Raw genomic sequence first — 16,222 nt, forward strand, 5'->3', positions numbered from 1 at the left:
ACCGGGAGTGACTCTGCAGTATTTCATCTCTTAAAACCTTCCTCCAAACCAGTTTGGACCAAAGACTTGGGATTATTAAAGTATTTTTTAGGTATTGAAGTTATGAGAAGTAAGAAGGGTATTTAATTGTCTCAAATAAAATATGTCCTTTATATATTGACCGAGACAGGAAAATTATGTGCTAATCCTTGTAGTGCACCAATGACTCCAAATTTACAAATCATAGCAGGTGGATAGTGAGTTGTTTGAAGATCCAGAGATACAGGAGATTGGTAGAAAAATTGAACTACCTTATCACACTCGTCCCGACATTGCTTATGCCGTTAGTGTGGTAAGTCGGTTTATATCTTCCCCAACTGTTGCTCATTGGGAAGCCTTGGGACAAATCTTGTGCTATCTGTAGGGAGCTCCAGGAAGAGGTTTGTTATATGGTAATCATGGGCATTTAAATGTTGAATGTTTTTCAGATGCCGACTGGGCTGGATCTAAGGTTGATAGGAGGTCAACTCTTTGGATATTGCGTTTTGTTGGAGGAAATTTGGTGTCTTGGAAAAGCAAGAAGCGAGTGTAGTTTCTCGATCTAGTGTCAATCCGAATACAGAGCCATGGCACAATCAAGATGTGAGGTAATGTGGATATTTCAATTACTAGATGAGACAGTTTTAAGACCCCGCTCGCGAAATTGTGGTGTGATAATCAAGTCGCTCTCCATATTGCTTCTAATCCGGTATTTCATGAGCGGACCAAACATATTGAGATTGATTGTCACTTTGTTCGTGAAAAGATTCAACAATGATCATCTCAACAGACATATCAAAACCGGAGAGCGCTTAGGAGATATTTTCACAAAAGCTCTGAATGGAGCTAGGATTGACTACATTTGTAACAAGTTGGGCATGATTAACATCTATGCTCCAACTTGAGGGGGAGTGTTATGGAAAGTCAATCATTATATTATTTCTGTGTATATTCTGTATTCTGTATTCCTATTTAGGATTTCTTATTTAGGATTTCTTCCTAATTAGTATAACACAATTATAGGAATCAATTGTATATAAATACCCATGTACAGATTAATTGAAATATATGAGAATCATCTCTTTCTACAAGTCCAAACCTGCAGAAAATTGAACACTCACAATATCTCAATTCCTTCAACTTTCTTACTTCAATTTGCATGCAATACACTTCTATAAGCAATAATCTCAACTCAATAGGTCAATTTCAACATTTACACCAAGTCCTCAAGCATTTACACAAACCCTAGTTTTCAAAGTTTTAAATTTTCACAAACACTACACAATCAAACATCCAAACATTTCAATTCATCGCACATTCTCATGGAACCATTTTTCATCACTTAAAAGCAACAAACTTCAAGTTCCATGGCTGCCAAAAATTCAAGGGTTCTTTCCTCAAGATTTTCTTTTTGTTTTAATGATATTTATGCTTGGCTAAACATGTTTTTCATGTTTATTAAAGAGAAGAAGAGGGATTAGTGCACCAACCTTACTTGTGCTTCCCAAACCTCAACTTTCTTGCTTCTTATGGGTATCTATGGCTTCCTTATGGAGTGGAGAGTATTTTTTTGTGAAGGGTGCTAAAGGTTTTAATGGGTAGAAGCTTCGAAAATCAAGCTTGAAAGCTTGAATATCAATGGAGGAAATGGGGGACAAGGGTGCTAGAGGAAGAGAGAGAGAAAGAGTGGAGAAAAAGATGGAGTTGGTGGCTTTTGTCTTCTAATGGATATATATATATATATTCTATTGTGTACTTTAAATTTTAAAATTTCCATAAGCTTTTTTTTTTTTTCCTTTACTTTTCATTTCTTTTCTCTTCTCATTTTCCAAATTCAAATTCATATTTAATTTATGTTAATTATTTTATTTCCTAATTTTAATTTGACATTTAGGTTAAAATTCACCTTTAGGGGTGAAATGACCAAAATGCCCTTCATGGTACTCATCGGATTATTTTTATTATTTTATACCAATTAATAAATTCTCTAAATTTTATTTTATTTTCTCAAAATTTTTCCTACATTTTTTTTAATATTTATTTCATTAATTTATGCCTCCTCACTATAGTTTAAGTATAGTTCCAGACACCCTGATTGTCCGAACAGACATTAGTCGTCAGAACAGTAAAATGTACGGACTACCATTAGTGAGGGCGTTACACCTTAGATCTCCTGACATGTCAATTAATAGCGAAACCAGAAATTATAGTTAGAAAGGACAAAGATTTTATAATTTTATTTCTCTTTTGAATAATAATTAGTCACTTTGGATTTAGAGTTAAAATAGTAGTTTTTAAATTTTGAGAAGCTTTTTTTCATGAAATATGCATTAATAATTTTTTTTTAAACTCATGTTCTTAACTTTTTATTACTAACTTAAAATTTTATTAGTTCACAATTAAACATACATATAATTACAAAAGTGATAACTTAAAATTTGATGAAAAGTTTTATAAGTTCACACTTTATGTATGGATATAATTACAAAAATAAAACACAAGTGGTTAAAAATTAATAATATTTTCATCAAATTTTCCATCTATCCATATGTTAAACATCAAAACTTAATAAATACCTTACAAAATGAAATTATCAACTTAATTATGGAATAGAATGAAAATGAAAAAGTATAATGAAATTATCAATTTTGATGTGTTGAAATATTTATTTAATTATGAATTTGAGTTAGAAAATGGACAAAGATAATATTATGAAGAATAATTGGACTCGATGTTAAAAAAGAAAATTTTAATCTGGGTTAAGGGGCAACATTAATTCATTAAGAGAACAAATTGAGAATTATTTTTGGATTAGGGGGACAATGTTACTGGTATATGAATTACCTACAATTATGAGTTTTAACTAAATGATACTAAAATTATTTTAAAATCTTGACTTTGAAGATCAATCAAAATCAAATGAACAAAAAAAAAATCCATGTGAAGACAATACTAATGTTGTTGCCAATATATATGTAGAAGCCATAATTGAAGTGACATGTGAATTGTGGCATGCCTACTATAATTCAGAAGACATAGGAAAGAAGCAACATGTTACCTAGCAACATGCAAGGACAATAATAGAGAGATAATTGTTAAGGATTGTACTCTATAAAATTGAAGTGCCATAACAAAGCATTCACATGTCAATTTTAACTACAATAGGCTTTGAAAATTCCACTAATGATTCAAATGAGAACAATAGCACTTGTCATTCCAAAAGCAAATACATGGTACAAATGAGACATGTATTATTCAAATACTATCATATAGGATATAAAAACTTAACCATTTGCAACATCAACCTATTAGTTAGGAAAATTTTTGTCTATCAAATGACATGGTGAAATCAATTTACATGATCAATTTAAGTCAATGATTTAAAATTATATATTTAAATTATAACTATAAGTTAATTGCAGCAGTTTGAAAATTGTTATATATTTGTTGTTGTAGTACAAAGTAATACTTTCATTAATTCGCAACATACAAAAATTATTGCATATGCAAATCATTGTTATTGTAATAGTTTTAATGGTAATTTTTTGTGAAACGAGCTATGGGTTTTGATGGGTAAATGAGGGAGGAATCAAGCTCAAAGCTTGAGCAAAAATGGTGGAAAAGAACACCATGGCAGCTAGCTCAAAAAGAGAAAGAGAAGAGGAAGAAGAAGACTTGGTTGGTGGGATTTGTCTTCTTGTGTCTATTTATGTACATATTTTTATTGTACCTTATTTTTATTTTATGTCATAAGCCTTTTTCATTTTTTTTTCTTTTCTTTTCTTTTCCTAATTCAAATTCATAAACTTATAATTTTAATTTATTTTAATTATTTTAATTCTCTCAATTTTTAATTTGATATTTAGGTCAAAATTCACCTCTATTGGTGAAATGACCAAAATACCCTTCGGGATGCTCATCAGGTTATTATTATATATTTTTTTTGTACCAATTAATAAATTCTCTAAATTTTATTTTATTTTCTCTAAATTTTCTTTAACATCTTTAATGTCATTTTTACCTAAATAAACCTTTAATTAGTCCCAAAATTATTTTTTTATATTTTCTTAACAATTATTCCTTCAATTTATGTCTCCTCACTATAGTTTAAGTGCAGTCCCAAACAGTCTGACTGTCCGAACAGACATTAGTAGTCGGAACAGTAGAATGTACGGACTACCTACGATGAGGGCGTTACAATTCTTCCCCTCTAAATAAAATTTCGTCTTCGAAATTTATACAGTGTAATTAATTGAGGGACCGCTATCTCCTTGTCTTTTCGCCTTTTTGTGTTATAATACTTTACTTTTTCTTTAGTCTGTCTTATTAATCCTAGTTTTACAATCTTATCCTTATCTCGATTTACTATTGGAAATACGTAGCTCTACACAATAGTCCTAAGTGGATACTGTAATCTGCAACTTATAGCACAAACATCATGATTGTTGCATAGTTACCACGGTATATCCCAATATACTAACTCTTTTTTCTTTTTCTTTTTTTTTTATCCTCAACTAGTTCTGTACTCATCTTCTTTCATCTCATATATAGCCTCCTTCTCATTTCCATCTATTATCTTTGATATGATCCTTTTCGGTTGATAATCTACCATAACCTTATGGTTCAAAGGGTTGGTGACAAGCATGTCATCTTCTAACCCATCTCTCAGTATCCTCTTTTAATAAGAGGTACAATGCATATATAGGGTTGAACATAATTAGGGTCTATCAATACATATTTAAAGGTGTTATAATTAGAAAATGTACCTCTGACAACATCTACCAGGTCTGGCTCCTCTCGAGCCATAGCGTACACGCGGGGTGCTACTTCAACCTCGGGTTGTTCTATAGTCTCAGAAGCTCTCTGTGATGTACCAGCTATCTCTGGTCTCATCGGTCTTCTACCCCTCTGTACTGTCGGGGCAGACTTCTGAGTCTGTGGTGGAGCTGTGGAAGCACTCCTCCATGGGCAATCTCTCAAAAAAAATGCCCTATGGACCCACATTTGAAATATCCACCCGTTAATAATCTACACTTTCCTCTGTGGTTCTTCCCACAATGTGTACAAACCGGCATTGGGGTTGATCTTCGTGCAATAAGACCCGCAAAATTGCCAACTGATACAACTGTTTGACCTCCTCTCCTAGGGGCAAATCGGAACCTCTGCCTCTGTTCTCTGCTCTGAATCTAACCCTGATGCCCCCTGGGTCTCTTGCTCTCTATAGCAGCTGCGCTGGACTGGCTAGGTTCAGACTCTCTCTTGCGCTGCCTGTCCCTCCTGAACTGCTCATCATTTCTAACTCTCTCTACTGGGGTCCTATATACTGGCTGGGGAGGTGGTGGCATAGCTCCAGTGACCTGACGGAGCAATTGAGTCATTGGCTCTAGGAAGGCCTGCTGTGTCCTTACTAAAGCACCCAACAAAGGTTCTACTCTACTGCTACTGCGCCCCTAACTAGACACAGGTGCAGGTGCATGACTCTCTACCTCTTCCTCTATCGGTTTTGGAGACCTGTGCTCTGATGAATCGGACGCCATCAATCCTATAAAACAGACAAAGAACAGATCTGTATTAATGTCACCTCGATCATATCTAAAGGCCCATGCATGTGATGCAACTATTTTTTTCCATCTATCAAGGTCTAGGACCACCTAAACCTTTGCTCTGATACCACTAAATGTGACGCCCCTTACCCGTCTACTGTATAGCCGAGCAAGAAGTGCTACATTCAGTGCCGAAACACCCTATCTTGTCTTATTATGTCTATTGTAAACATTTAATATCATTTAAATGTTGTATTCCATCTGTATATTTTTTTTTTATGTCTTATTTCTGTGGAGACCCGGACAGAGCCTCTCCTGTTTTATTAGCATCTGACGGGTTCTACTAATCACCTGTTAACATGTCCATATTCATTTTACACATTTTCATATCATATTCTCGTGTATCATATCATTTACAATTATTTATGAGATCTAAAAATGAAGTATCATCTATTGCATTCATATAGAAATTCATAGATAATAAATTACAAGTTTTCATTTCAATCTCAAAGTTTAATTACAAGTCCAAAATGAAATACATCATGACTAGACATAATGAACCAAAATGCTAGTCTATACATGGGCCCTACCAAAATACAAAAGACCAGTGAGGTGACTCTGGATAGTGGCAGATCTGGTCAGAGCTCTGTCAGTGCACTATTGGTGCTGCTGCTGCGGCTGCTGAGACTGATCTCTAGTACTTACGCGATGAAAAACCAACGCACTAAGCATAACACTTAGTGGTGCATAATTTATAATAACAATAATTTAATAATTGAAATAATATATGCAAATCATAATTTCTGGGTATTGCTCTTTGGAAGCAATTAACATTATCGGGATCTTTTATGATTACTTATTATATTTTAAGTCTTAATTAATTTTTATCAGTGCCCAAGAAACCTATAACAAATTATAAAAGCTGGATGCACAGGTGTATACTAGTTAGACAGCCATACATCTATCCAATATACGTCTGTTAGGCACGAGGCCAGCTGTCGGGCACGAGACCCGTTGTCAGGCTTGTAAAGCCAGAAATAAAATAGGCACAATAACCAGTAAGTAGGCATATAGCCTGTAGAACAATCATACCAGACATATATTATCAGTTCTTAATTTTCTCGATAGGCAGTACTACTATCTGTAGTCCCTAATTAGTATACCAATTTATCCAAACTAAATAAATAAGTCTAAGTATACTATGGGCAATTAAACATTTTTAATTATTTTAGCACTATTCACTGTTACTATTTTCTGGTACTGTTTATTGGTACCATTAATTTCATATTAATAGGACATTAGTCCCAATTTACATATTCATATCATTTTTAATATTTAATTATCCTTGTGAGTATTTTAATTATCATATATATCATTTTTCTCGTGAGCCTTTCTTTAGGTTCATGTTGATATGTTATCTTTATCTAAGAATTTGACGAGGTTAGGATGTCTATTTAGTCACACTTCCTCCATAACAATTGCTCCTCTATGTTTAAACTTGAATTTCAGTTTTTGAATCACTGAATTTGGGGTTATAGAACTCAAGTTGTGGTCAAAATACCATAACTGGTCCATTTGCCTCTAAGCTGTCCAGAATTTATAATTTCTGGTCAATAAAATTTGACCAGTCATTTGATCATCTTATTGTCATTTTTAGACTTAGGTTCCTTCACAAGATATGTTTCTCTATGTCTTAGGGACTCCCAGGTATAATTTCATAATTTTTCAAGCTTGGTGTACTGAGTTATGGTCAATGTATTAACCTGGACTCTCAGTCCTATAAGGGCAATAACCAACTTCAGGGCAGTATGTTTGACCCTCTTTTTAGGGTCTTTACACTTAGAATTTGGCAAAGATGTCTAAATCAATATTGTAGCCCTAAGTATCGTGTTTCCATTGATGTAATTTTAGGTCATTCGGACCAGTATAGAGAGAGTTATGATAAAATGAACACGTACTGTTCATTTGGTCATTTTCTGGGTTGGCAGTTTTATTGACTCAACTTATGCTAACAATTTGATTCGGTTAAAAGCAAAACTGGTCAAGTGGTCTTCATGAAAAGTGTAGCCCTATGTCTAAGCTTTCCATTGATGTAATTTTAGGTCATTTAGACCAGTATAGAGAGAGTTATGACCAAATGAACACGTACTGTTCATTTGGTCATTTTCTAGGTTTTCAGTTTTAGTGACTCAAATTGTGCTAATTGATGTAATTTTAGGTCATTTGGACCAGTATAGAGAGAGTTATGACCAAATGATTGGTCATTTTCTGGGTTGGCAGTTTTAGTGACTCAAATTGTGCTAACAATTTGATTTGGTTAAAAGCAAAACTAGGTCAAGTGGCCTTCATGAAAAGTGTAACCCTATGTCTAAGCTTTCCATTGATGTAATTTTAGGTCATTTGGACCAGTATAGAGAGAGTTATGACCAAATGAACACGTACTATTCATTTGGTCATTTTCTGGGTTGGCAGTTTTAGTGACTCAAATTGTGCTAACAATTTGATTTGGTTAAAAGCAAAACTGGGTCAAATGGTCCCATGAAAAGTGTAGCCCTATGTCTAAGCTTTCGATTGATGTAATTTTAGGTCATTTGGACCAGTATAGAGAGAGTTATGACCAAATGAACTTGGTCTTTTTTTGGGTTGGCAGTTTTAGTGACTCAATTTGTACTAATAATTTGATTTGGTTAAAAGCAAAACTGGGTCAAGTGGTCTTCATGAAAAGTATAGCCCTATGTCTAAGCTTTCCATTGATGTAATTTTAGGTTATTTAGACTAATATAGAGAGAGTTATGATCAAATGAACACGTACTGTTCATTTAGTCATTTTCTGGATTTCAACGTTTGGTCATCCAAGTTTGGGCAGAGAATTGGTCATGATTTTAGCAAAATTTGGGCATGGTGTCTACATGAAAAATGGGCTATTTTGAGTCTATTTTCACCTCCAATTGGCCTCATACCAATTGGAGTCACACATTTTCAGTTATGGGTCAATAAACCCACTAGAGTCATTGAGTCCAAACCTGCAGAAAATTGAACACTCCTAATATCTCAATTCCTTCAACTTCCTTACTTTAATTTGCATGCAATACACTTCTATAAGCAATAATTTCAACTCAATAGGTCAATTTTAACATTTACACCAAGTCCTCAAGTATTTACGCAAACCCTAGTTTTCAAAGTTTTAAATTTTTATAAACACTACACAATCAAACACCCAAACATTACAACTCATTACACATTCTCATGGAACCATTTTTAATCACTTAAAAGCAATAAACTTCAAGTTTCATGGCTGCCAAAAATTCAAGGGTTCTTTCCTCAAGATTTTCTTTTTGTTTTAATGATATTTATACTTTGCTAAACATATTTTTCATGTTTAATAAAAGAGAAGAAGAGAGATTAGTGCACTAACCTCTTGCAACCCACTTCAAACTTTAACCTTTCTTCTTCTTATGGGTATCTAAAGCTTCCTTATGGTGTGGGCTAAAGTTTTTGTGAAGTGAGCTATGGGTTTTAATGGGTAAATGAGGGAGGAATCAAGCTCAAAGCTTGAGCAAAAATAGTGGAAAAGAACACCATGGCAGCTAACTCAAAAAGAGAAAGAAAAGAGGAAGAAGAAGACTTGGTTGGTGAGATTTGTCTTCTTGTGTCTATTTATGTACATATTTTTATTGTACCTTATTTTTATTTTATGTCATAAACCTTTTTATCAGTAAGTAAATAATTAATTTTTATCAGTGCCCAAGAAACCTATAACAAATTATAAAAGCTGGATGCATAGGTGTATACTAGTTAGACAGCCATACATCTATCCAATATACGTCTGTTAGGCACGAGGCCAGCTGTCGGGCACGAGACCCGTTGTCAGGCTTGTAAAGCCAGAAATAAAATAGGCACAATAACCAGTAAGTAGGCATATAGCCTGTAGAACAATCATACCAGACATATATTATCAGTTCTTAATTTTCTCGATAGGCAGTACTACTATCTGTAGTCCCTAATTAGTATACCAATTTATCCAAACTAAATAAATAAGTCTAGGTATACTATGGGCAATTAAACATTTTTAATTATTTTAGCACTATTCACTGTTACTATTTTCTGGTACTGTTTATTGGTACCATTAATTTCATATTAATAGGACATTAGTCCCAATTTACATATTCATATCATTTTTAATATTTAATTATCCTTGTGAGTATTTTAATTATCATATATATCATTTTTCTCGTGAGCCTTTCTTTAGGTTCATGTTGATATGTTATCTTTATCTAGGAATTTGACGAGGTTAGGATGTCTATTTAGTCACACTTCCTCCATAACAATTGCTCCTCTATGTTTAAACTTGAATTTCAGTTTTTGAATCACTGAATTTGGGGTTATAGAACTCAAGTTGTGGTCAAAATACCATAACTGGTCCATTTGCCTCTAAGCTGTCCAGAATTTATAATTTCTGGTCAATAAAATTTGACCAGTCATTTGATCATCTTATTGTCATTTTTAGACTTAGGTTCCTTCACAAGATATGTTTCTCTATGTCTTAGGGACTCCCAAGTATAATTTCATAATTTTTCAAGCTTGGTGTAGTGAGTTATGGTCAATGTATTAACCTGGACTCTCAGTCCTATAAGGGCAATAACCAACTTCAGTGCAGTATGTTTGACCCTCTTTTTAGGGTCTTTACACTTAGAATTTGGCAAAGATGTCTAAATCAATATTGTAGCCCTAAGTATCGTGTTTCCATTGATGTAATTTTAGGTCATTCGGACCAGTATAGAGAGAGTTATGATAAAATGAACACGTACTGTTCATTTGGTCATTTTCTGGGTTGGCAGTTTTATTGACTCAACTTATGCTAACAATTTGATTCGGTTAAAAGCAAAACTGGTCAAGTGGTCTTCATGAAAAGTGTAGCCCTATGTCTAAGCTTTCCATTGATGTAATTTTAGGTCATTTAGACCAGTATAGAGAGAGTTATGACCAAATGAACACGTACTGTTCATTTGGTCATTTTCTAGGTTTTCAGTTTTAGTGACTCAAATTGTGCTAATTGATGTAATTTTAGGTCATTTGGACCAGTATAGAGAGAGTTATGACCAAATGATTGGTCATTTTCTGGGTTGGCAGTTTTAGTGACTCAAATTGTGCTAACAATTTGATTTGGTTAAAAGCAAAACTAGGTCAAGTGGCCTTCATGAAAAGTGTAACCCTATGTCTAAGCTTTCCATTGATGTAATTTTAGGTCATTTGGACCAGTATAGAGAGAGTTATGACCAAATGAACACGTACTATTCATTTGGTCATTTTCTGGGTTGGCAGTTTTAGTGACTCAAATTGTGCTAACAATTTGATTTGGTTAAAAGCAAAACTGGGTCAAATGGTCCCATGAAAAGTGTAGCCCTATGTCTAAGCTTTCGATTGATGTAATTTTAGGTCATTTGGACCAGTATAGAGAGAGTTATGACCAAATGAACTTGGTCTTTTTTTGGGTTGGCAGTTTTAGTGACTCAATTTGTGCTAATAATTTGATTTGGTTAAAAGCAAAACTGGGTCAAGTGGTCTTCATGAAAAGTATAGCCCTATGTCTAAGCTTTCCATTGATGTAATTTTAGGTTATTTAGACTAATATAGAGAGAGTTATGATCAAATGAACACGTACTGTTCATTTAGTCATTTTCTGGATTTCAACGTTTGGTCATCCAGGTTTGGGCAGAGAATTGGTCATGATTTTAGCAAAATTTGGGCATGGTGTCTACATGAAAAATGGGCTATTTTGAGTCTATTTTCACCTCCAATTGGACTCATACCAATTGGAGTCACACATTTTCAGTTATGGGTCAATAAACCCACTAGAGTCATTGAGTCCAAACCTGCAGAAAATTGAACACTCCTAATATCTCAATTCCTTCAACTTCCTTACTTTAATTTGCATGCAATACACTTCTATAAGCAATAATTTCAACTCAATAGGTCAATTTTAACATTTACACCAAGTCCTCAAGTATTTACGCAAACCCTAGTTTTCAAAGTTTTAAATTTTTATAAACACTACACAATCAAACACCCAAACATTACAACTCATTACACATTCTCATGGAACCATTTTTAATCACTTAAAAGCAATAAACTTCAAGTTTCATGGCTGCCAAAAATTCAAGGGTTCTTTCCTCAAGATTTTCTTTTTGTTTTAATGATATTTATACTTTGCTAAACATATTTTTCATGTTTAATAAAAGAGAAGAAGAGAGATTAGTGCACTAACCTCTTGCAACCCACTTCAAACTTTAACCTTTCTTCTTCTTATGGGTATCTAAAGCTTCCTTATGGTGTGGGCTAAAGTTTTTGTGAAGTGAGCTATGGGTTTTGATGGGTAAATGAGGGAGGAATCAAGCTCAAAGCTTGAGCAAAAATAGTGGAAAAGAACACCATGGCAGCTAACTCAAAAAGAGAAAGAAAAGAGGAAGAAGAAGACTTGGTTGGTGAGATTTGTCTTCTTGTGTCTATTTATGTACATATTTTTATTGTACCTTATTTTTATTTTATGTCATAAACCTTTTTCATTTTTTTTTCTTTTCTTTTCTTTTCCTAATTCAAATTCATAAACTTATAATTTTAATTTATTTTAATTATTTTAATTCTCTCAATTTTTAATTTGATATTTAAGTCAAAATTCACCTCTATAGGTGAAATGACCAAAATACCTTTCGGTATGCTCATCAAGTTATTATTATATTTTTTTTGTACCAATTAATAAATTCTCTAAATTTCATTTTATTTTCTTTAAATTTTCTTTAACATCTTTAATGTCATTTTTACTTAAATAAACCTTTAATTAGTCCCAAAATTATTTTTCTATATTTTCTTAATAATTATTCCTTCAATTTATGTCTCCTCACTATAGTTTAAGTGTAGTTCCAAATAGTCTGACTGTCCGAACAGACATTAGTAATCAGAATAGTAGAATGTACGGACTACCTACGATGAGGGCGTTACAATATATATATATATATATATATATATATGATACTAATTAAATTATAATTTTTTTCACATTTCGAAAATTGAATTTATTATCCTAAAATTACACAAGAATTTATTATTCCTAACCAAGAATATGTTACAAGGAAAGGAGAGAGATTACAAACCAATGAATAAAGGGAAGTCGATTGAAGAGAACTAAAATACAATGGAGAATGTTTCAAAGAAAAATAAAAAGAGAAAAGAGAAAAACACCAAACACCAATATTTCTTTTTTTAAAGTTGATACAATTAAAGTTGTTCTAGAGTGGCTTGTAAAGCTAGATATACAGATCTCCATCCCTCCTGTGTAGGGTGCACTGTGTCCCAGAAGAATGTAGCTTCAGGGTCATCACAAACTGTATACTTCTTTGCTCCATTTTCATCTACACTTCCACAAGAAAAGTTAGTGCTTATTCCAATGCAGCATGGCTTCAATGGATTCTCAAACTTTGAATCTCCTGCAATACAAAAAGAAAATTGTTAATTAATCAACCAAAACTGTAATGAAAAACTCAAGAAACCAAAATTTAAAAAAAAAAGTTTGGTGTTGGAGACGTCTTTGATGAGATTGTGAGATTTTAAATTTGAATCCCAATTACCTGGACGTTCCCCTTTGTTCTTGAAAACAGTCATGAATGCGGTATAAAGATCAAGAATGAGAAAAGAAGAATCCTTTGTCTCATTATTCAACTTAGAGACTACTTGCTGCAACAGGAGGTTATGGTAGCTAACGAGCTCGTTTTGAGTTCCATTGCATTGTTGGAAGGAGGAGGCAAAGGTGCTTCGAGGAAGACATCCTAAGGGTTGTAGGGCACTCACTGCTATTTTCTTCACTCCCAGCCCTTGAATGCGTTTCAAGTTCACTGTAAGCTGATTCACCACTTGTGTAATGAAGTCTAGCCAACCCTATAAAAGATCAAAAGAAATTTATGGCAAGTTTATTTCAAGGCCATTAATTGAGTAAGTAATTAATTAATTATATAATTAGCTTTTTTGGTTTTGTATTGCATCAGATATATATCACCTAACCCAAAAACAATTATAAAATAAAACTTGTTTATCTTTAGGCTTCAGATTTGGACCAGGAGTGGTTAAGTGTACAATCACTTTCTCTAATGAAAATGACAAGCACATTGGACAATATTGGCGAAGATAATAATACAAGCCCTCAATGTAAGCAGATGACACCAAATATACCGAAAACAAAAATTAATGGAATTACAAAAAGAAAAATCAATTTTCTCTCCTAAATTTTCCCAGAAAATAAAGTTGTAAAAAAAAAAAAGGAAAATAAAAATAAGAGCATATATATACTGTAAATTTGTGAGTACATGGTGCATTAAAAATTAGTACATAAATTTCCATTGCGTTGAGTATGGTTGGTGATTTTTTTTTTTTTTTTTTTTTTGCATACAGAGCATGTGGGTTTTGGCAGTCTACCCACCAAATCTCTGTGAAAATAATGAATAATCATTCGTACCCAATTCTACAAATAAAATGATATAGCATATCTTATCTTCATAATTAATTAAGTGGATTTATTAGCTAACAATTGTAAAGAAATGTTGTTGGTATTGGTATGAAAATCACCTGAGCAGAGCCATTTCTGGCGATGTAAGTAGAGTAGTCATTGCCTGAAAGAGTGACAAGGGCCACGGAGGATTGTAGGTCAATAGGGGTGTAAACTTTGTCTTTGATCAGTTGCTGGAAGAAATCAATCTGGATGGTCATGTTCGGATCTGGAAACAATGTGTCAAACACTCCTGTCCCTCCATATGCAAAATTCATTCCATATTTTAACCGATTCACTGCAAAATTTCTCCATCTGTAGGGGATTGGAGACTTCACCCCAATAAACCTAGCTGCACACATCCACGTAAATTAAAAATATTAATTAGAGTTGCATTAATTTGTGTTGATCAGATGTTTTAGGCTCTTGATTAATCATATCTTCCTAAAAAATTTTGGGAAAGCGATATAATAACCATGCTTTTGAAGGGAAAAAAAAGGAAAAGGAAAAAAGAAAGTGAATTCTTGATTAGTAGTTTTAGTCACTAGCTAAAATACAAATATGTCAAAATCAAAATGCTTTCCTAAGAGAGCATTAGCAATAAAGTTGATGGAAATGTATATGACACAAAGGTTTAATATTAATCAGACCACAGTTATTTTCAGTGATTGTTTGTTTATTAGACAAAGAAATAGGGATTAGGAGGGCAAAAAGCTTAATTGATTAGTCATTCAAAGCAAAGATTACACTACAAAAATTTGTGGGAGGTGAGGAAACTTCTTACGGGTCTAAAAGGAAAATAAAGAATGATGAAATGTGGGGTAAAGTTGCATAGAGCAAAAGAATATTTGCAGACAAAGCACCGGAACTTACAGGGATAATAAGTAGTAATAAACAAAAATGTACAACTTAAAGGTCGCGTGAGAAAGTTAGAGCAGGGGAAAAAATAAAAAATAAAAAAAATAAAGAGATAAAAAAAATAAAAGATAAGAAAAAGTTGGCCCCTAATAATGCAGCATTTTGCAGGTAAAGCAAGTGCATAATTCAGTGGTTATTATTACTATAAAAGAAAAGTGGCAAGCCTGGATGCAACAGGAGCCCACCACTTGCATAGCTAAGCCAAAGCAAAGCTAAAGCAAAGCAAAGCGCATTACTGTTGTCGTAGATCTACCTTAAGAAATTGATTAATAAAGCTAAAGGCGAAAGAGCATGAGGACCCACCAAGATAATCAGTCAAAACACGACCGTCGGAGAAACGTCCGGCTGGTTTTCCAGGGAAGGTGACTCCATAAGGGACTTTCCATGAGTTGGCTATGGATTTCCTGTTGTTGCCTGTGTCTGCATATGAGTCTCCAAAAACAAAGAGCTTGCTTGGCTTAAAATTAAAGAGGTGGCGGTGTGTATGGTGGTGGTGGTGGTGGCTGTCACCAGATGACCCATGCACTCCTATAAAGAAAGACAAGAGTTCAAGCCTTGAAACAAGCTAAAAGCCACATGAAAATTAACTACGTATGTTTAATATAATTGAAAGAAAATTAAAAGAGTGCAATTCTTGAAACCTGTGAGGAGGAGGAGGAGGAGATAGAAGGAGAAGGAGGAGAAGAGTAGCCTTTGATGTGTGCCCATAATAGGAGTCAGGAGCGTACCGAGTCTTTTGAAGGAGCCAGTCTATTGCAAAAGAGATGGGAATTGTTAGCGGTGGAGGGATATTGAGAGGGTGACAGTGATCATATATATAGTGGTGAAGGATTGGTGGGTGACCCAGCTAGTTCAACGGCGGCGTACGCTTTGCGAGAGAAAATAGGCCACTTTGGAAATGGTAAAATCTGTACACATGTTCATATTAATACAATCATTTTGTTTCCCATTGATGAATGAATTGATTAATCAATGAGATGTTGTTATTTTTTAAACAAAAACTTCAAACTGACTCTATTTTAACTTAATTTTTGTTGGAAATGTATTGTCGAGTAGTTTTAGTGTTTACGTTTGATAAACAAATGTCATATATTGTTGGCTAAGCGATAAAATTTTATTCAATTCTTTTAATTTTGACATAATTATCAAAATTTTTAAAAGTTATTAAATTTTTATTTAATTTTTATTAATCAAATTTTAAACTTAATTT

The 16,222-nt window shown here is 33.4% G+C and overlaps 1 protein-coding gene across 1 annotated transcript; it reads right to left on the bottom strand.

The window, feature by feature from the left end:
- Window positions 1-12,712: 12,712 nt before the first annotated feature.
- LOC110646610 (GDSL esterase/lipase At5g03610) lies at window positions 12,713-15,872 on the bottom strand. The gene is made up of 5 exons (XM_021800107.2): window positions 15,654-15,872; window positions 15,316-15,540; window positions 14,175-14,446; window positions 13,184-13,490; window positions 12,713-13,042 (listed from the first exon to the last, which is right to left on the bottom strand). The coding sequence occupies exons 1-5, from the start codon at window positions 15,718-15,720 to the stop codon at window positions 12,834-12,836; spliced, it is 1,080 nt and encodes a 359-aa protein (XP_021655799.1). The 5' UTR covers window positions 15,721-15,872; the 3' UTR covers window positions 12,713-12,833.
- Window positions 15,873-16,222: the final 350 nt, after the last annotated feature.

This window comes from Hevea brasiliensis, chromosome 3, assembly GCF_030052815.1.
Source record: "Hevea brasiliensis isolate MT/VB/25A 57/8 chromosome 3, ASM3005281v1, whole genome shotgun sequence".
Lineage (NCBI taxonomy): Eukaryota > Viridiplantae > Streptophyta > Magnoliopsida > Malpighiales > Euphorbiaceae > Hevea > Hevea brasiliensis.